The following is an 18,720-nucleotide window of genomic DNA, read 5'->3' as shown; positions in this document are numbered from 1 at the left end:
CAAAGGAGATGTTTTAAGTCTGGTGAAGGATCCAAATCTCAATTTGGTATTTAGCTGGGTGGACATCTGGTGAATGGAAAGGTCAGATTCATCATTTCATATTCATCAACCGGTTCAGTGACCTCTGATGACCGCTGCTGACTCGATTCAGGTGTTGCGTCGTGGGATAAAGGGCTATCGCAGTATTGATTTGCAGTTGAGCCAAACAATGCCACGAAATTACCACTTATATCGATGTACACGGTACTATATTTAGTAATCCTCTGCTCACTTATTTACATCTTTCCTCTAACCTCTGATCCATCTGAAGGTCCAAAGGGACATAGGTTTGCTGTGAGTAACATGTTTGTATGATAGTTGCTTTAAATTACTTTTCCTGTTTGTCATTGTGATCCATCTGGAGTGGAGGACAAGAATCCTGCATCATGGGAATGCTGCCAAGATGAACCCATTGCCTCATCTCTGTATCTCTCTCTCCCCCTCCCCTCCTCCCCGCCCCCTCTCTAACTCCCGGATAAGATTTCACAGCTCCTTTGCACTTTGCTGAAACCACCGGTTTGCAAATGGGAAACCGAAGAAGAAGAAGAATAGGTGTAAGAAATAAGGATGACAATGTAATCTGTCGACGAGGGGGAAGAAATGGGGGGTGGGAGACATGAGAAGAGGAGAAAAATTAAACGGACACAGGCCTAAGTAAAAATCTGGCTTCTTTATTGGTTGTGTCAGGGTGGTGGGGCCCTCAAAATAGGGCTTGACCGCAATTTAAAAGGGCTGAGTGATGCGTGGCTGCATAAAATGTGAGGCCAGGCTGCCTGCACAGATTGACGAGTCATCCCTCTTGTCTGTCGTTTCAACAAAACAAGGCCAACGTGCTGAAAATGGCCCGTCTCCAAAAGAGCTGTTAAAACAATTCCCCTGTTGGAATGGACTACAAGGATGGACACATGGACGAGGAAAAGGGGGGACAGTCTATTCTTTTTGCTGCTTTTTCCAGAAGCACGTTTACTTCTTGGCTTTACCCTGGGCGGCCACGGCCTCCATGGCCTTCTTCACGGTTTCCTCGTCGCCGAGGAAAGACATGGGCTTGACGGGCCTCAGGTCCGCGTCCAGCTCGTACACGATGGGGATTCCTGTGGGCAGGTTCAGCTCCATGATGGCCGCATCAGACATGCCTAGAAACAACAGGCGGGCAAACCAGACATGCAGATCAGCAGACAGAACAGCAGCAATGTAACTGATAAATATTTAAACTGTCTGGATAGAGGAAGGACAATCGTCTGAATGTCAGCAGCAGGGCAGGTACTTTGAAATTATTATGATCACATCAATTTGTAAGAAACTGAATCTGCTGCTGCTGTATCTTATCCTAAACCTTGAGATCTACTGTGCCGCGCCTGGGTTTGGCTTTTTTGCCCTTAATACTCTCTAGCCGTGCAACTCCCTTATCCATGTCTGGCCACTCCTCGAAAAAGTTCAACCTTTCTACATAAAGGTCGTGACTGTAATGGGAACCAAGCTCTCCCCTGGCCCCGGACTGAAGTGCGAGAGTCCCTGCGTTGCTATTTTTACCCACTGTAATCCACAACTGTCTGTGTGTCTGTGAGTGTGGCTCTTGTCCTTGTATGCAAAAGCCTCTAAAACTAAAGTCTCTCAGTTAAATATTCCAGTTGTGTGGCTTTTGCTTTAACGCCAAAATCCACATCTACCAATCGATCTATCACTGCAGCACGGTCTTCTTCTTTGTCTTTTGTTTTCTTTTCCACCTGCTGCACTGACTGAATGCAATGCCCACCCTCCAAGTGCTTGACGATGCCACGGAGGCTGTTGCCATGGGCAGCGATGATAACGTTCTTCCCGGCCTTGATTTCGGGTGCAATGACGTCATTCCAGAAAGGCAGGGCACGGGCGATGGTGTCCTTCAGCGACTCGCACGTGGGCAGCTCGCCGGGCTTCAGGCCCTTGTAGCGCCGGGACTGGAGGTGCAGTAGGAAGAGCAACAGACGTTAGTTTGACAGTTGACATGACATTAGTATATTTTTCCTATAGTTTTAGTTGTCTCACCTCACTGATGATTTTGTTGTAGGCGTGGTCCTTGTCCATGGGTGGAGGTGGGATGTCGAACGAACGGCGCCAGATCTTCACCTGCTCCTCGCCGTGCTTCTCGGCCGTCTCGGCCTTGTTGAGACCGGTGAGGCCTCCGTAGTGGCGCTCGTTCAGACGCCAGGTGCGGATCACGGGCAGCCACATCTGGTCCGTGCCCTCCATGATGGTCCACAGGGTCTTGACGGCGCGCTTCAGCACGGAGGTGTAGCACACGTCGAACTTGAGGCCCGCGTCCTTGATGGCCTTGGCGCCCCGCGTGGCCTCCCCGACACCCTTCTCACTGAGGTCGGCATCGAACCAGCCGCAGAAGCGGTTCTCTTGGTTCCAGGAGCTCTCGCCGTGGCGGACGATAACCAAACGATGCACGGCAGTCATGCTTGCGGCTGTTTCCTCCTGAGTTTACCTCAATCCAAACACAGAACCCTCAGCCCTTCTAAGTTGCACACACACACACACACTGGCTGACAACAACAGTGGGGCCAAGCCGGCATACCGGCCTCTTTTTATAGCTGCCAGGCCTCCTTAACTTTCCACCCGTGAGAGGGATCCACACGCTGACGGACACACAGGGGCAGCCAATGGAAGCGGAGGGGCTGCTGGGCTGGTGGGCCGCGTGGTGGCTGGGAAGGCCAGAGGTCAGATATTAGGCCAAAATAGCAACATGACTTTTAAACTGAGATCTGTGGAACAAAAGTGTAAAGATCAGAGTTGGTTGCGAAAAGGCCCCTCACCTCGCTCTCTCACATGGACAAGCCTCATCACTGCAGCTCATATCTTTAGCAAATATCATGTCTGTTTAGTGTTTTTGTTATATGCAATAACAAAAGACATCTCACACAGTTCGCAACTGTGTGAGAGGGAAAGTGTTATTTGCTCATCTGCTTTCTCTTACTTTAAATGAGGCTGCCATTGTAACACCACAGTTGCTGCAACTTCTACTACTGTAACCGCTACAAATACGAATTATTGTTAATACTGTTACAAGGTAAACCTGGAGAAGCAGCAAGAAGGCACCAGATACTGATTTCAAAAAAACAAATCAATTTCACTGCTCTATGTTAAGACCAGTTTTACAAAAAGCACTAGCTACAAACTGACCAGCTGTAACTGTAGACTTGCTGTGTCATTATATGCAGGACATATAATCTTCCAATAATTTATATGAAAAAAAATAAACGCTAAATCATAAATGCACTATTTCATTAAGAGATAACACTAATTTATTTATTTGAGCATACGTTTGCATGAATGTGTGTGCTGATGTATCAGGCCTTTTTGTACGCACGTGTCCCAGATGTTGTGGTCACTGTCCCAGGAGCTTTTTCCTTCTCCATATTTTCCAGGCGTCCCTAGTGGGCATTCAAAGCCTCGAGAGATAAACCTCTTCTCAACACATGACGCCTGGGAATCTCAACTTGATCTCTTGAGCCACCACCAGTGAAAGACTCCCCAGAGATCTTTGAACTCCAACCCTGAAAAATCCTCATATCAGTAGAATCTCTATGATAAAAACTTGTAGTAGGACAATTTTTAAAGTGTATTTTCTGTCTATCACCAATAGGGGTTGTTCTAGTATCATTTACAGAAACAGGTTTTATGTGTTGCTTCCTGCAACTGCACACCAAAAGATCCAATTGCCCCATGTCAGTATCAGGCGTAACTGTACTATACTTGATGCTTCATTAAATCATAAAAGGAAAAACAATAGGTGTGTCTGTGCGGGGCCCATTCTGCTTCGGAGAATTTATATGAAAACGAAGTTGTTTATACCCAGGGTGAACTTCTGTGGTTTGTCAACTACCCAGAGACGAGAGAAGGGGGAATTAGAGCTTAAAAGTAGGTTAATTTGTTTGGGGGAAAAAAGTTTAATCATCTGCTTTCTCTGTTTCATTTCCCCAGGTCCTGTAAGCATCTTGTCTGACTTTTAAAAAAATGGCCCTGGTGCAGATTGTCAGACTGCTGTTAGGGTGGGAAAGGTGTACACAGGGGAGATGGTGTGATCACAACTGTTTACGATGACTCAGCCTGCAGCAGAGCGTGTTCAGCTCCCACCGAAGCCCCCCCCCCCCCCCCCTCCATCTCCCACAGTCCGTATGTAAGTACTGGGGGGCTTTTTTTTTTTTTTGCTGAATAGGCAAATCACTGTAGCAGACCATGCACATACACACACAAAGACACATGCAGTACACACTGGTATTGCTGCAAAGCACTACCTACAGTATGCACTGCATTTATGCATGGCGCTCCGAAAAAATCTGCCCGAATGAACTCCGCAGGGCCTCTGCATCACTGTACCTGCAGAGATGTACACAGGCACCGAGCAGCTACTCGAGAAAAGAAACTGCATGTCACAACGATATGTCAGTGACCTGCCAAGGTGTGTGTGTGTGTGTGCTACAGATGAGAAGGACTTTCGAAAAGTAAAAGTGTGTTCATTAAATGATTTGAATCTCACTGACAGAGACAATGTGATGTTTTCATGACACATAAAAGTGCTGCTGGTTTCAAGACATTCATAGACCATGTCCCTTTTTTTTCTACCTACATCTCAGAAAGTATACTCCTTTAGTTTTCACCAAGTCCTTTTGCAGGGTAAAAAAAAATTCAATTACAAAGCTGAAACTGTATAGTAAACATTGCTAACATAAGGGGGAGGAAAAAAAGAAAACCTACACTTGGTTACACAGGCTCGACGGCTGTTTACATGTCACCCTTTTACGTTCTGTTTGGGTGGGACCGTCCCACTGCAGGTCTTTTGAGTTTATGGCTGCAGTTCTGCTCACCACCAGAGGCAGGGATGCTGTGTCATGGTTGTAAAAATCAGCACACACACCCTCCTCCCTCCCTCCCTCCCTCTCTCTCTTTCTGTCTGTCTGTCTGTCTGTCTCTCTCTCTCTCTCTCTCTCTCTCTTTCCTGCAGTAGAGATAGCACAGAAAATATGTTTTAGCAATGTGTTTGCTCTATACAATATGTGGAAATCATAACAAAACAGTTATTTGCAGTTTTGCTGGTCCAGATTCTACGTTGAAACTGGCAACGTGCTCTATTAATTGTTTTGTGTGCATTCATGTTTTCGTTGCACTGTTGCAAAAGCAAACTGCGATAGATCGAAATTTTTTAGAAACTCATGAACAGGCTGACAGAATCGTGCACTTTCACCGCTTTATAATATGTGATTTTTCGACACCTTCCTTGCCGTCTTTTGCCTCTCTCTTTCTTTAACCCCTCGCTCCCGTCCCTCCTGCGCCCATTCCCATGGTTCCTCTCTGTCTCAGTTCTTGCTGTTGCGGTGTAAGCCTATACAGAGTCTGCATTGTCAGAGCTCGGCGAAAGCGCTTGCGTCAGAGCTCAGAGTCCGACTATAAAAGCCCAGGCTGCTGCAGCAGAAGCCAGTCGAGGCTTAAACCTGAGCCCTTCCTACATCTCCTCACACACACACACACACACACACACACACACAGAGGAGAGGGAAGCAGCCTGTCCTCCCACCAACCAGCCATGAGTAGCATCGGGTATGACCCATACTATCCCACCTCGTCCTACAGACGCTGGTATGTGGAGGCTCCCCCTCGAGTGGCGGTGACCAGAGGGAGGACCCACTCCGTCTACTCCTCCCACGCCTCCCCGCTCTCCTCCTCCCGTCATCAGTACTCCTCTCCCGGCCGGGTGCTGCGCTCCTCCTCCTCCTCACTGGCCTCCTCCCTGGAGCTGGAGCTGAACCAGGCTGCCCAGATCAGCTCTGACTTTCGCACCGTGCGCACCCAAGAGCGCGGCCAGCTGCAGGAGCTCAACGACCGCTTCGCCGGCTTCATCGAGCGAGTGCATGAGCTGGAGCAGCAGAACCGTGCTCTGGAGTCCGAGCTGCTGCTGCTGAGGCAGAGGCACAGTGAGCCGTCCCGTCTGAGAGCGCTGTATGAGCAAGAGGCCCGCTCCCTGCGATCAGCCGTGGAGGAGGCCAGGGCAGAGCAACAAGCTGTCCTGGGCCAGAGAGATCGACTGGAACAAACCCTGAGCGCCCTGCAGGGTCGATATGAGGAGGAAGTGGTGGCTCGCGAGGAGGCAGAGGGCAGGCTGATGGAGGCCCGCCGTGAGGCCGACCAGGCTGCCTTGGCCAAGGCTGAGCTGGAGAAGAGCGTCGAAAGTCTGCTGCAGGAGCTGGCCTTCCTCAAGAGAATTCATGACAGTGAGTTGGCCGAGCTTCAGGCCCAAGTCCAGATGGGCGTCCAGGTGGCTGTGGAGTCCGAGGCCGCCACTCCGGATCTCTGCGGGGCTCTCCGGGATATCCGGTCCCAGTATGAGAGGCTGGCTGCAAGGAACATGCAGGCAGCCGAGGAGTGGTTCAGAGGGAAGGTGGGCTCCATGACCGAAACTGTGGCACAGCACAGTGACGCCGTGAGAAGCTCCAAGGACGAGGCAGGGGAGTACCGACGCCAGCTCCAGTCCCGCCTGCTGGAGATTGATGCATGCAGAGGCCTCAATGTATCCCTGGAGACACAGCTGCGTGAGATGGAGGAGAAGCAGAGTGCTGAGATAGCTGCCATGCAGGTCAGCTGTGCTGTCGGCAGGCGTGCTCTACTGCGATGCGTCAATAATTATTCAGATCCTTCATTTCATCGTGTTGATTGTCACATGTCCTATAAAATACTTTACTTTGTCTTCCATTTAGGACACCATCGGAGAGTTGGAGGGCGAGCTGAGGGGCACCAAACATGAAATGGCACGCTACCTGAAGGAGTACCAGGACCTTCTGAATGTCAAGATGGCGCTGGACATTGAGATCGCTGCATACAGGTGAGAACAAGCCACTGTGGGATCAGAAATCAGAGTCAAAGACTTCCAAGAGTGCTGTATAATATGCTACATACAGTGCTGCATAAATCCATAATTATGAAGAAACATGAGTTTTAGAAGTTAACATGATCAGTTAAGAAGAAAATGTTAAATATTTAAGTACAGGTGTTGGTCAGAGTGCATTAGCAAGGCCACTTTTATTTTGGTAAACATGTTCTTGGGTCCACATCAGAAATTCGAAAGGATAAAGAGAGTTCCTGTCTACTGTCACCTGTCTTTCCACCGACCCGTACAGGAAGCTGCTGGAAGGCGAGGAGTCTCGCTTCAGCGTTGGACTTGGTGGCGGAGTGTCCTCTATGTACAGCCACAGTTTGTCGGCGCCCTCCTTCGCCCGGCCCCTCCTCTCCAGCCTGAGCTCCGGCCCCTCATACCTGATGACGTCCCGCCTGCTCAGCTCCAGCTTCAGCACCACAGAGGGGATCTTCTCCGCAAGCCACACCCAACAAGCAGGGGCCAGCCCTCCAGGGGAGGAGGAAGAGGAGGAGGAGGCAGAGGAGGTAAAGGAGGAAGAAGAGGCAGAGAAGGAGGAAGAGGGAGGAGAGGAGAAGGAGGAGGAAGAAGAGGGAGAACAGGAGGAAGGAGATAAAGAGAAGGAAGATGAAGAGGAGGCTAAAGAAGGAGATGAAGAGGTTGAGGGGGAAGAAGAGGGTTAGTGGATCTTTTTTTATCGTATGCTGTAATTGCTCAAATATTTATATGACTTAGACTGGCCATGATGACAATCAATAAACTGATCTATTGATACAGGTGGTGATGAGGAGGAGCAAAAGGAAGAGGTGACAGAAGCTGCTGAAGATGCGGGTGAGAAAGAGGACAAAGAAGAAGGAGGGGAGACTGAAGTCAAAGAGGAAGCTCATGATGTGGAAAAAACCGAAGGAGCTGATGACAAAGAAGAAGATGCAAAAGAAGTAGAGGAAGAAGAAAAAGAGAAGGAAGAAGCAAAAAAGAGCGAAGAGAAGGAAGTCGATGCCAAGAAGGAAGAGGAGGCAGGTGCCAAAACTGCTCCAAAACCAGACGACAAAGATGACGCCAAAAAGGAGAAAGATGTCGAAAAGGTGGCCAAACCGGAGAAGAAGTGAAGAGGTAGTCACAGCAAACCTCGAAAACACACACACACAAACCACAGCTCGATAATCCTCTCAAACCTGCTTGTTAACATGGTGCTCAACGAAACAGTCCAACGGCCATTTAAAGCGACAAATCCAGGTTATCTGCTTGCCATTATCAACAGTAGTCCATAAAGGTTTGAGTGTAATACAGTATGTGCAGCCGCTGAATGTAAAGGTGAGTGTGTGAGTCTCTGGTGGTTGAATAAACACTTCTTAAAGCCACGTGTGTCCTTGGTTTTGACTAGTATAAGACTTGCTTGAAACATTTCAAATCACATGATGTAAATTTTGTAACTCATACAGATGAAACACTGAGAAGAATTCATAATCAATAAAACATAAGTCTTGACTTAACATCTACCCCTGACATGTAGACAAAGCACACTCGTTTACAGTTTAGCCGTAGCTTCTGCTGTGCTGCAATATTCACTTTCAACATTTCAAAATTAGCCGATATAACTTTTGCACTTTTTACAGATGAAACACTGAGCAGAATTTATAAGCACATACGTGCATACTACGTTCAAAACACTAGAGGGTTGTGCTGCTACACCCTGTCGCTAATGCTGGCTAATGTTAGCTAATGTTAGCAAACTAGCGAAATAAGACTTGCATTGGCTCGTTCATTGGTCCACCCCTTGCGCATGCGTGTTGTCACGTCTCCCGGAATTGAAAAGATGGCGGACTACGACGTTTTTTTTTCTTCGATTTTTACACTTTTTAAGCATTTAAATGCCGCTTTCATTTGGTAACAGTTCGGGGTTAGGGTTGTGATTAGCATTAGGGTAACGATTCGTTATACACTGCATTTGTCAAACGACAATTTATTTTTGAACAAAACGACAAGCACAACAATTCAAAAAGTCACTACATCTGCTGCTCTTCCTTTACTTCTACCGCCACATTTTAATAGCTGCCACTGTCAAAGGAAAGGGAAAACTCGCGAGCAGAAGGTGCCGCTAATGCGCCTATTTCGCTGGTTGCCAACTGCCATTAAAACGATGAAGAAGAAGAGTGTACAACCAATCACGTTGCGATCTCTTAGCTGGTAGTGGCCCAAGAACACGGCATCAACCATACAGCTCTGTATCTGTTCATGCTACTGCCACATTACATGGATCACAACAATAAAGAATCAACAACAACAAAATCAAACAAACTATAATGTCAAACAAACTAGTGTTTTTTTTTATCTTCTCTGATGAATATTTAATTTGAAAGAACATACAAGAACTTACATGTAGAGAATACAAACGAAAATAAAACATAAACATGATCAAAGTAGATGTAGTTTATAGTTGTATGTACAAGTAATAATTTCTTAATCACTTAGCATAAAAAACAAAGAAGAACAAAGACGTATAGTCATATATCAAAATAACTATAAATGAGACGTGTTTTAATACAACTAACTCAATAAACTTTTTCCAACGCCACACCCCCAGATTTATTTATTTATTGTCATTTTCTGATTTATTGTCTTCAGCTCCAATAGTTTATCAGACTCCATGCAGCTCCAGTCCCCACCCCCGCCCCAAACTATATTTGTTATCTTATCATTATTAACAAATACGTGCTTAACTTTTGACTTTTGTTTAACAGCCACCTCGGTGGCCACAACAGGCAGTGACAAGGTTTATTGCAAATACTACAGAGAGGAGTAATGAAGTCAGTTACGTGGCTTATCAACGTCAGTGACGCTATACAACAATTTTTGTTAATGTGAACTTTGCTGATATTTGCGAACATTAGCCACAGCATTAGTCTGCAGCATGTGTGTTGCAGACGGACCTAGTGGTGGGTTTGAAGAACTGACAATAAGAATCCTTGGACACTGATGCAGTTCCTTTACAGCCAGTCTCTCAGCGATTACCTCTGCCATCATCACTTCATGTTGCTGATGACAAGAGAAAAACATATTGCATTTAAAACGTCCTTTGGCATCAGTCAAAGCTAAAGCTTAAGAAATATATTTCAACAATGTCTTATTAGCAGATGAACAGAAATAAATCGCGTCCATGCTTTCATCAAGGATGGTTAAATCTTACCACTCTCCAAAATTAAATGTCCAATAAAATTGTCATTGAAAATTATTAATAGCATTAGATTAAAGGAAACAGAGTTATATTTTAGATAATGTACATCAATGTTTTTTTTGTTTTTTTACAATTAAAGTTATTAGCAAAATTGCAAGATAAGGACCTGCTTGTCTCCATAATTCTTCTGGCAATTTATCATTAATAAATATTAGATAACACCTATTCATGTGTCCACTAGGAATTAACATGAAATTAAGAATTATTATATGATTTTAGATTATTATCATTATTATCAGAAGAAGATATTTAATACCTCGACGACATGCAAAAAAACTCTGCTGTGTGATTCCTCGTTTCTATTTATTTTTTGTTGATTAACTGCCAAACTTAAAAAGGCATTTAACATTCATTAACAGTTGTGTGGTTCCAGTAAAGAGCACTGATTAAAATAACTGATCATATAAATTTTGCATTAGATATAATAATCTTTTTAAATGACATCCATTAATGAAAGTGAAGCTCTTGCTACTAAGTTTTGATACTTTTAACTACAACTATTAAAATTAAAGATACCTGTACACAAAATAATGAAACATGGAGAATAATACAGTATGACAAGACAACTTTTCTTTGATTCATTATGACATTTATTGAGCAAATGCTGCTGGGAAATCGTTCATGTTGAGTAAGGTCATGGGATTGCAAACAGTAGCACCTCATTTATTTCTGTATTTAAATTCAAGTCCATCCTATGCATACAATAATGCATGAATCTGCGCATTTACAGTTTAATATATATATTTTTTTTTTTTCAGTTGCACTCAGGTAAACATAACAGACAGTGATAAAAAGCATGTTTAAGGCTAGGAGTTTCTTCAGGTTCGTTAAGCTGTAGTTTGCTTCAGTTACTGGATGTATATGGTCGTGTGTTTATCATATCGCTGCCCGTCTCTTTCTTCACTACATGTTGTGTATTTGTTGTTAGTAGTTTTTTTTTTGGCTCAGTTGGTATCTTCATAAGTCAAGTAAGGCTTCTTAATTAGAGGATGCATCTACATCGAGGACCTTCCCTGCTGCCTGCCCCCTCCTTTTTTACTCAAACTCAAAAATCCTCTTAATTTTAATAATATATATCTCACATTCCCACCCATATCGCGTGTATTCCTTTTATATATTAACTCTTTTTTACAGTGTATTTCTACCATACATACAGATAAGAGAGGAAAGTGCTCCCCTCCCCTGAGCTAGTATGCAGAGACCCCCCACCCGTGAGCTCACCCGTGAACTGCAGAAAGAAATAAAAAAGAAGAGGATTAAATGTCTCTGTCTCTTGCTTCTGACCGCATCCGCAGCGTGGTCCTCTTTAAAGCTTTCACACAACATGCATTTTTGAAACTTGTAGCGATTACGTTTTGGCTTCTCTCTATGATGTGTTTTGTATGTTTGAGAGTGGTTATCTTTATTATGTCGCTCTAGCTGTATGATTTTCTTTGCTATGTTAGTTCTGGGTTGATTGCTTGTCTTCGTGTCCCCTCCCTCTGGCGGCCGGCTAAGACTGCTCATCGTCTGCCGGATCAGCCATGGTGGAGTCCGCTCAGTTGCCCTCGGTCACCTGCTTGATGGACTGGGTGGACTGCTTCTCCGTCTTCTTGGTGGAGACCAGCGTCTCCTGTACCATCTCCTCCATCTCCTTGACAGTCTCGGTCACGGTGATAGACTTGGTGACATGCTGGAGCCCGTCTTCTCCAGTGGTGATCGTCTCCACAGTCTTGGTGATCACCACCTTCTGGCTGCCGTCGTCCTTCACGGGGCTCTCGTCCACGCCATTAGCGACCATGTCAACGTCTTTCCCTTCGTCCTTCTTCCCTTCCTCTTCTGGACTGCTCTTGTCTATATCGCCATTCATGGCAACATCATTCTTTTCTACCTTCTTGTCTTCTGTTGAGTCGCTCTTTTTCTCTGATTTCTCTTCAGCAGCCTTGGGAGCGTCAGGCTTGGCGGTCTCAGTCTTTGGGGATTCAGCTTTAGGTGATTCAGCTTTTGGGGATTCAGCTTTTGGGGATTCAGCTTTTGGGGATTCAGCTTTTGGAGATTCAGGTTTCGGGGATTCTGTCTTGGGGGACTCAGCTTTTGGGGAACTGGGTTTGGGAGACTCAGCCTTTGGAGAGCCTGCCTTTGGAGACTCAGCCTTTGGAGAGCCTGCCTTAGGAGACTCAGCCTTTGGAGACTCAGACTTAGGAGACTCAGCCTTAGGAGATCCAGGCTTTGGAGACTCAGACTTAGGAGACTCAGCCTTAGGAGACTCAGCCTTAGGAGATCCAGGCTTTGGAGATCCAGGCTTGGGAGATTCAGATTTAGGAGATGCAGGCTTTGGAGATTCAGATTTAGGAGACTCAGATTTGGGTGATTCAGACTTGGGGGATGCAGGTTTTAAGGATACAGGTTTCGTTGCCTGTGTCTTGGCAGCCTCTTCTTTCTTGACTTCAGGCTTTGCAGCTTCTGTTTTCGGAGCTTCTGCCTTGGCCTCTACCTCTTTTTCTGACTTGTCATCTGCCTTCTCATCTTTTACCTTCTTCGCGTCTTCCTTTTTGCCTTTGTCTACATCCTCCTTTTCCTCTTTATCATCTCCACTTTTGGATGCTTTATCAGTGCTGGCATCTTCATCTTCATCACCACCCTCCTCCTTAGCACCAGGTTCCTCTGCTGCTTCTTCCTCTCCTCCGCTGCTCTCCTTGTCTCCAGCCTTCTCTTTGTCGGGAGATGCTTTAGACTCTGGAGCTTTGGAGCACAAAACTGTCTCCTCAACTTGCTCCTCTTCCTCTCCTCCCTCTTCTCCTTCTACCTCGTGACCTGCCTCTGCATCATCCCCCTTTTCTCCATCATCCTCTCCCTCCCCTTCACCTTCTTCTTCTTTATCTTCCTCCTCGCCACCTTCTCCCTCCCCCTCTTCATCCTCATCCCCGCCTTTTCCCTCATCCTCTTCCTCTTCCTCTTCCCCCTCGGTGGGTGCACTAGCGCTTACTTTGGCTTCAGTGGCGCTTACAACTTCCTCCTCTCCTGCTCCCTCTTCCCCCTCAGCCTCTGCTTCATCACCCTCTTTCTCCTCTTCCTCTTCCTCATCTCCGCCCTCTCCCAGCGTGGCAGACAGCTCTTGTGCAATCTCTGCCAGGGACTCGTCAATGTCGGACTTTTCGTCCTCCACCCTCGTCTCCTCGATGATCTCCTCCACAAACTTGTGCTGCACCTTAAGCTTGGGAGTTTCTGATTTGGGCTTGGAGATTTTGTGGGAGGTGACTGTCTGGCGATAAGGGAAAGTACTGAAATGGGTCTCCTCGCCCTCTAGGAGTTTCCTGGTGGGACAATGAATGCAAACACGGTACATTTAACAACCACTTTTGACATAGAGAAGAGAAGAGATTCTGTAAAATGAGTAAATGTTATTTCTGAACTACTTTTCACATGTCAAATCTACGTCAGTATATACCTGTATGCAGCAATCTCAATGTCCAAGGCCATCTTGACATTGAGGAGGTCCTGGTACTCGCGCAGGTGACGAGCCATCTCCCACTTGGTGCTCTTGAGCTCATTATCCAGCTGGTGAATTGTCTCCTGGGGAAACACAGAGCAAAAACAAAACATGCTCGATTAAGTACATTAAAAATTACTCGCAGGACAGAGCTACATTTTCTCTTACAGGTTCTCTCACTCGTTCGGGGGCAAAAGAATATCACATAGATATTCATAAACTGTTCCCCAGGAGCTGTGGTTTTTAATATATTCTGACGCAATACAGTATTCTAGAGATGTTGAATGTCTCTTTCTCAAGGGCAGCCTCCGCACTTTTTCAACACACCACCACCACCCCCTCCCTCCACCCACCCACGCCTCAAAATCCCAGTGATGTGATGCAAGGACAGAGCCAATGAAGGCATCGATCCATGCCTCTGACTCAGCAAGTTGGGGGGGGGGGGGGGGGGGGGGGGGGGGAATCTGCTGCAGTGTCTCCCTCCCAAACCTGTTTTCCCATAACTCTTCCTGAGTGCTCAGTGCTCGTTAAGCTGTCATTACGCAGCAGAACATGTTTTAATGAAGACACAGAACCATGGTGCAGAAACATGATGCGTCACTGTCATTAAGGAACTTTGCCGTGCCTCAAACTGCGTCACTGAAGATAGATCCACTGTCGTTTTGCCAACACAATCCCCTAAATATTCTTAAGTTTTAAACACATACAAATCAGACAACAATAACTCTATCTAACAATTTTTTAAAGTATAATCAAACTATAGCCCCCTCTTTTCCTCTCCCTTTACGCACGGAGGTGTGTGGCTCCCTCGGCGCTGGTGCCCTACCTGCAGACTGGCCAGGTCGCTGTTGTGGCGGTCCTCGATGTCGTTCAGCTGCCTCTCCAGTGACTCCCTTGTCCCGCGGACGGACTCCAGCTCCACCGTCTTGGACTGCAGCTGGCGGCGGTAGTCGCTGATCTCGTCGCGGGCGGACTTGATGGCGTCCTTGTTGTGCTCCGCGGCCTCGGTGAGTTTGGAGTAGCGGCACATGAACCAGTTCTCCACCTGCTGCAGGTTCTGGCTGGAGTGGCCCTCCAGCTCGCAGCGGATCTCCCGCAGCGCCTCGGTGATGTCCGTCTTCTGCAGGTCCTTCCTCTCCACGGTCACCTGGGACGCCTGGATCTGGGCGATGAGGTCGCTCACCTCCTCCTCGTGGTTGTTGCGGATGAAGGCGATCTCGTCCTGCAGCGACTGAACTTTCTTCTCCATCTCGGACTTCACCAGCTCCGAGTCGCCCATGTCCTTCCTCAGGACGCGGATGATGGCCTCGGTCTCCTCGCGGATGCGCGCCTCCTCGTCGAAGCGGTCCCTGAGCCGCTGGATGTCCTCCTCGATGTGGTCGGTGTCGAGCTGGATCTGCGTCTTGTCGTGGTGGATCTGCTCCAGCATGGAGCGCAGCTCCTGCAGCTCCTGGTCGTAGAGGTCCCCCAGCTGGGAGCGGGACACCTGCTTCTGCCGCAGCGCCTGGATCTCGTCCTCGATCTGCTTGTTCTGCTGCTCCAGGTAATGCACCTTGTCGATGTAGACGACGAAGCGGTCGTTGAGCCCCTGGAGTTGCTCCTTCTCGTTCGACCGCTTGTAGTCTCCGTTCAGCACGGAGCTCTGGTTGTAATCACCGCCGTCGGCGGAGCCGAGCGCCACCGAGCCGTATGCGCGGGACACCGGCATGTTCACGCTCCTCTTGTAGGACGCGGTCACGGTGGAGCCGGGACTTGCCCGGGACCAGGACTGGGAGCGGAAGCCGCTGGAGGGGCTGCTGCTGCCGGTGCGGCCGTAGCCGTAGCCGATCGACCTCGTATCCATAACTCTCCTGAAGGGACTCCCTATCGTGTCCGCCGGGTAACTCATCCGGTCCGACTGCCCGCTGTGCGCCGGAATGGGAAAAGGGCGGACCGTGTGGGAGGTGTGTGTGTGGGTGGGTGGGTGGGTGTTTGGTATGTATGAGGAGGGTGTATGGCTCTCACAGCGACTGACTGCATCTCCGCCTGCCCCTTATATATCAGAGGCTCGGTCGCTAACAGGGCAAGTCCAAGCACTTTGCGCTTGGCCCAGTGACGGAGGGGAGGGGAGGGCGCATCCCCCTCAGGCCGCCTGCTAGTGGTCCAGGCTGCCGTTCACTCTGAGCCACGTGGGCTACAGGAGGATGAGTGTGGGTCTCCGATCTACAGACAGACAGACAAGACAGACAGACAGACAGACAGACAGACAGAATGATTGATTGATTGATTGATTGATTGATTGATTGATTGATTCAGATACCAATGAGACCAATGAGAATCGTACTAATTTGAATTTAAATGACATCAGGTACTTCTGAATTGGTGCAGTCATTTCAGCACCATGGACAGCAAACAGGACCTCGGCTGAAAAACACTCCCAGTGTGTGTATGTGTGTTAGTGTGTGTGTGTGTGTGTGTGTGTGTGTGTGTGTTAGTGTGTGTGTGTGTGTGTGTGTGTGTGTATGTGTGTGTTAGTGTGTGTGTGTGTGTGTGTGTGTTAGTGTCTGTGTGTGTGTGTGTGTGTGTGTGTGTGTGTGTGTGTGTGTGTGTGTGTGTGTGTGTGTGTCAGCTCTGCTCAGTTTGTTTTGGCCTTTGGTTTGTTTCCACACTTTAAATCACTTCTCACTATACATTGTTCAAACACGTCCACGTTCACACCACCGCTGCCACTGACTCACAAACCTCACACTCCAAAATATTCATTGTGTCTTGTTTGGTTTGATTTGCATTCACGGGTTGATTGTAAATTGCTGTGGATTCAAGCATTTCGACTTTGTCTATTGTCGGAATTTGGATTCGATTGGCGTGTGTTCGAACATCAGTGAAATCTGAAAGGTCAAACAAGAGGGTAGTTTGCACCGTCTACACTCAGATGTTTCCTTCTGCATGGTGTTGTAATGCTGTGTGTGGAGGAAACATTTGCAGTTGATGCATGTATATCTAATATTCGTTTGATTGATAACACTTAAAAACACGTTCCTATTCGCTTGAACTGCAGACAGCACTGGTCTGGTGGCTCGGGCCTCGGCGATGGGCTATCGATCGCCTATCAGCCGTGATGCCTCATTCTAATCTCGGGTCACCCGGATCAATGGGGAGCGATTAACAAGCACCGGAGGTAATGCACCAAAAACAGCTGCATCGGTGCTTCCTGAGGATCCTTCACTTCACATATTCAATACTAAAATAAATAAATTTAAAACAACGTCAACACATCGACACCTACAGCTGCAGCCACACTGTAAGTCCTCCTGCAACCTGGGCCATCTCGGATGAAGTGGCGTGTGGCTGTTCTTGTAAACTGATTGGAAATTGTAAAAAAAAACCCTATGACTCAATAGAGATGTACATGAATATAATCTAGCGCGGTTTTAGAATATGCGCGGAAACCTTCGTCCGCTTTTCACCACTCCATTGGACGTCCGCCATAAATCACCGCCGGACATTTCCTTGTCCCCCTTTTCCCACTGTAAGCCTGAGTCAAGCAGTGCTAAAGCTTCAAGTCTGCATGGCCAATTTTAGATTTGCTCCAGAGACTGAAAGCCAGACAGAGGGAGAAACAGAGGAGGAGGGAGAGCGATCACAGTGACTATCTCCTCCCGTGTGGCCTATGTCGTCCTATTTTAAGCACTAATATGTTTTGCAAGCGATAATACTCCAGGAGCCGCTTCCGGTCTCCTCGCCCGTTGACGTGGCAGTGTCCTTGACTATACTGCCTCGTGCCTCGCTCTTGTTCAGACGCTCGCGCTGGGCCGCGGGACTTTCAGACTTGGAACCCCTTGAGGTGCGTTTCGGACGTCCTACGAGGGGGCTGTGGCGGCGGCGGCGGCGGCGGCGGTGGTGGTGGTGTGCTGTTACACGACAGAATGAGGGTGAGTGGGACGGACGGAGAACAGTCAGGTCTGAGCTCCAGTGCACTGCGGAAGGGCTGGAACGTTTTCAAGTGGCACTGCAGCACAGCACAGGCTCCAGCAGGCGGGACGAGCCCATCCCAGTGAACCCAGCAGCGAGTCTGCCTCCTCCCGCCTGCCGCCTCCCGCCTACCGCCTGCAGACGCCAGTGTGCACAGTTGAAGAGAGTTGCATTTCCACTTTGCATGAGGTCAAGGCACCGGCATCTCCAGCTGACATGTGTTGTTATATGTGCTGATGCAGAGACTGAAAGGACGACACGACCTTGGATTCAGCCGATACCTTGTCGAGTAGCGCAGATAATTGGCAGCGTTGCAATTTTTCGTAATAGCTTGATAATTAAAATATTTTTAGACACATATAAAAAGCCTCTGATAATCAGTCTGACAAGGTTATAAGGGCCGAGCTTTGAGGACGTACTGAAGTATCGTGCGGTGGAGAGTCAGGGCCAGGCATGAGGGAAAAAAATGAGAATACGGTTTTATTTTCCTTATCCATTTCGAAAATAAAGACTTTTTTTTTGTATTTCATGAATAAAGATGGAAGAAGAGGGAGATTTATTTAAATCTCCTCTGACTTAGTTCGATTTAATTCTCGACATTTAAACTTTTTTCATGACATTTTGACTATATTCTTTTTCAAGAGTCTCTTAAAAAAGTGTTTTACATATCCATCATGCGTAATAAAAGACACTTATTAATGTTGTCACTTTTGTTAGATTCTCAAGTTCTGAATCATGAACTTGTCACGGAGCGTTGTGGCATCGCAGCTGAGGTACTGGGCATGACTTCTTTTTCCACAGCTGCTGTGATGTGCCTACAACCAACATGGCTGCCAGTTACACTATATTAATGAGGGGAAACAGAAAATGTCACCAGCCAGTGGAGAGGAAATGACATTGAGATAGAGAGAGAGAGAGGCGGGGACCTCATATGGCTTTTATGGCTTATACTTCTTGTGTGTATCTATGGAGGATGGAAGATTAATGATACGTGTCATAAGCGGTGTCAATATTCTAATTGCTTCACATCATTTTTACACGTAAGTAATTTTCTTTAAAAAATTGTCACCATGTTGTTTGGCCAAGGGCAAGTGTACAGCCAAATATCACAACCATATGAATGTATGTGTGTGTGTGTGT

General features: G+C 47.2%; 3 protein-coding genes across 4 annotated transcripts; 1 reads left to right on the top strand and 2 right to left on the bottom strand.

Moving 5' to 3' along the window:
• Positions 1–690: 690 nt before the first annotated feature.
• pgam2 (phosphoglycerate mutase 2 (muscle)) lies at positions 691–2,588 on the bottom strand. Its single transcript, XM_035608993.2, has 3 exons — positions 2,062–2,588; positions 1,793–1,973; positions 691–1,172 (listed from the first exon to the last, which is right to left on the bottom strand). Exons 1-3 carry the CDS (start codon positions 2,476–2,478, stop codon positions 1,003–1,005), a joined length of 768 nt encoding a protein of 255 aa, XP_035464886.1. The 5' UTR covers positions 2,479–2,588; the 3' UTR covers positions 691–1,002.
• Positions 2,589–5,486: 2,898 nt separating this feature from the next.
• On the top strand, positions 5,487–8,286 carry nefla (neurofilament light chain a). The gene is made up of 4 exons (XM_035609223.2): positions 5,487–6,649; positions 6,771–6,895; positions 7,191–7,603; positions 7,703–8,286. The coding sequence occupies exons 1-4, from the start codon at positions 5,603–5,605 to the stop codon at positions 8,032–8,034; spliced, it is 1,917 nt and encodes a 638-aa protein (XP_035465116.1). The 5' UTR covers positions 5,487–5,602; the 3' UTR covers positions 8,035–8,286.
• Positions 8,287–10,727: 2,441 nt separating this feature from the next.
• nefma (neurofilament medium chain a) lies at positions 10,728–15,660 on the bottom strand. 2 transcript variants are annotated; one of them, XM_035609193.2, is made up of 4 exons: positions 14,456–15,660; positions 13,588–13,712; positions 12,307–13,453; positions 10,728–12,276 (listed from the first exon to the last, which is right to left on the bottom strand). In XM_035609193.2, exons 1-4 carry the CDS (start codon positions 15,515–15,517, stop codon positions 11,698–11,700), a joined length of 2,913 nt encoding a protein of 970 aa, XP_035465086.2. In that variant the 5' UTR covers positions 15,518–15,660; the 3' UTR covers positions 10,728–11,697. The 2 variants fall into 2 exon arrangements, with proteins under 2 accessions (XP_035465086.2, XP_035465085.2); XM_035609192.2 differs by having other exon boundaries at positions 10,728–13,453.
• Between the last annotated feature and the right edge of the window lie 3,060 nt (positions 15,661–18,720).

Source organism: Scophthalmus maximus, chromosome 20 (assembly GCF_022379125.1).
Source record: "Scophthalmus maximus strain ysfricsl-2021 chromosome 20, ASM2237912v1, whole genome shotgun sequence".
Classification (NCBI taxonomy): Eukaryota; Metazoa; Chordata; class Actinopteri; order Pleuronectiformes; family Scophthalmidae; genus Scophthalmus; species Scophthalmus maximus.
Note: the sequence above shows the minus strand (reverse complement) of the source record. Positions and strands in the feature narration are given on the sequence as shown.

What these genes read in the sequence shown, in the direction of transcription:
- pgam2 (XM_035608993.2), bottom strand. Translation starts at nt 2,478, where the DNA reads ATGACTGCCGTGCATCGTTTGGTTATCGTCCGCCACGGCGAGAGCTCC. An exon ending in ACAACAAAATCATCAGTGAG is followed by an intron (nt 1,974 to 2,061) that starts GTGAGACAACTA and finishes CTGCACCTCCAG; the next exon opens with TCCCGGCGCTACAAGGGCCT. An exon ending in CATCGTCAAGCACTTGGAGG is followed by an intron (nt 1,173 to 1,792) that starts GTGGGCATTGCA and finishes TGTTGTTTCTAG; the next exon opens with GCATGTCTGATGCGGCCATC.
- nefla (XM_035609223.2), top strand. Translation starts at nt 5,603, where the DNA reads ATGAGTAGCATCGGGTATGACCCATACTATCCCACCTCGTCCTACAGA. An exon ending in CTGAGATAGCTGCCATGCAG is followed by an intron (nt 6,650 to 6,770) that starts GTCAGCTGTGCT and finishes TCTTCCATTTAG; the next exon opens with GACACCATCGGAGAGTTGGA. An exon ending in GGTTGAGGGGGAAGAAGAGG is followed by an intron (nt 7,604 to 7,702) that starts GTTAGTGGATCT and finishes CTATTGATACAG; the next exon opens with GTGGTGATGAGGAGGAGCAA.
- nefma (XM_035609192.2), bottom strand. Translation starts at nt 15,517, where the DNA reads ATGAGTTACCCGGCGGACACGATAGGGAGTCCCTTCAGGAGAGTTATG. An exon ending in GCGACCTGGCCAGTCTGCAG is followed by an intron (nt 13,713 to 14,455) that starts GTAGGGCACCAG and finishes GTGTTTCCCCAG; the next exon opens with GAGACAATTCACCAGCTGGA. An exon ending in ATTGAGATTGCTGCATACAG is followed by an intron (nt 13,454 to 13,587) that starts GTATATACTGAC and finishes TTGTCCCACCAG; the next exon opens with GAAACTCCTAGAGGGCGAGG.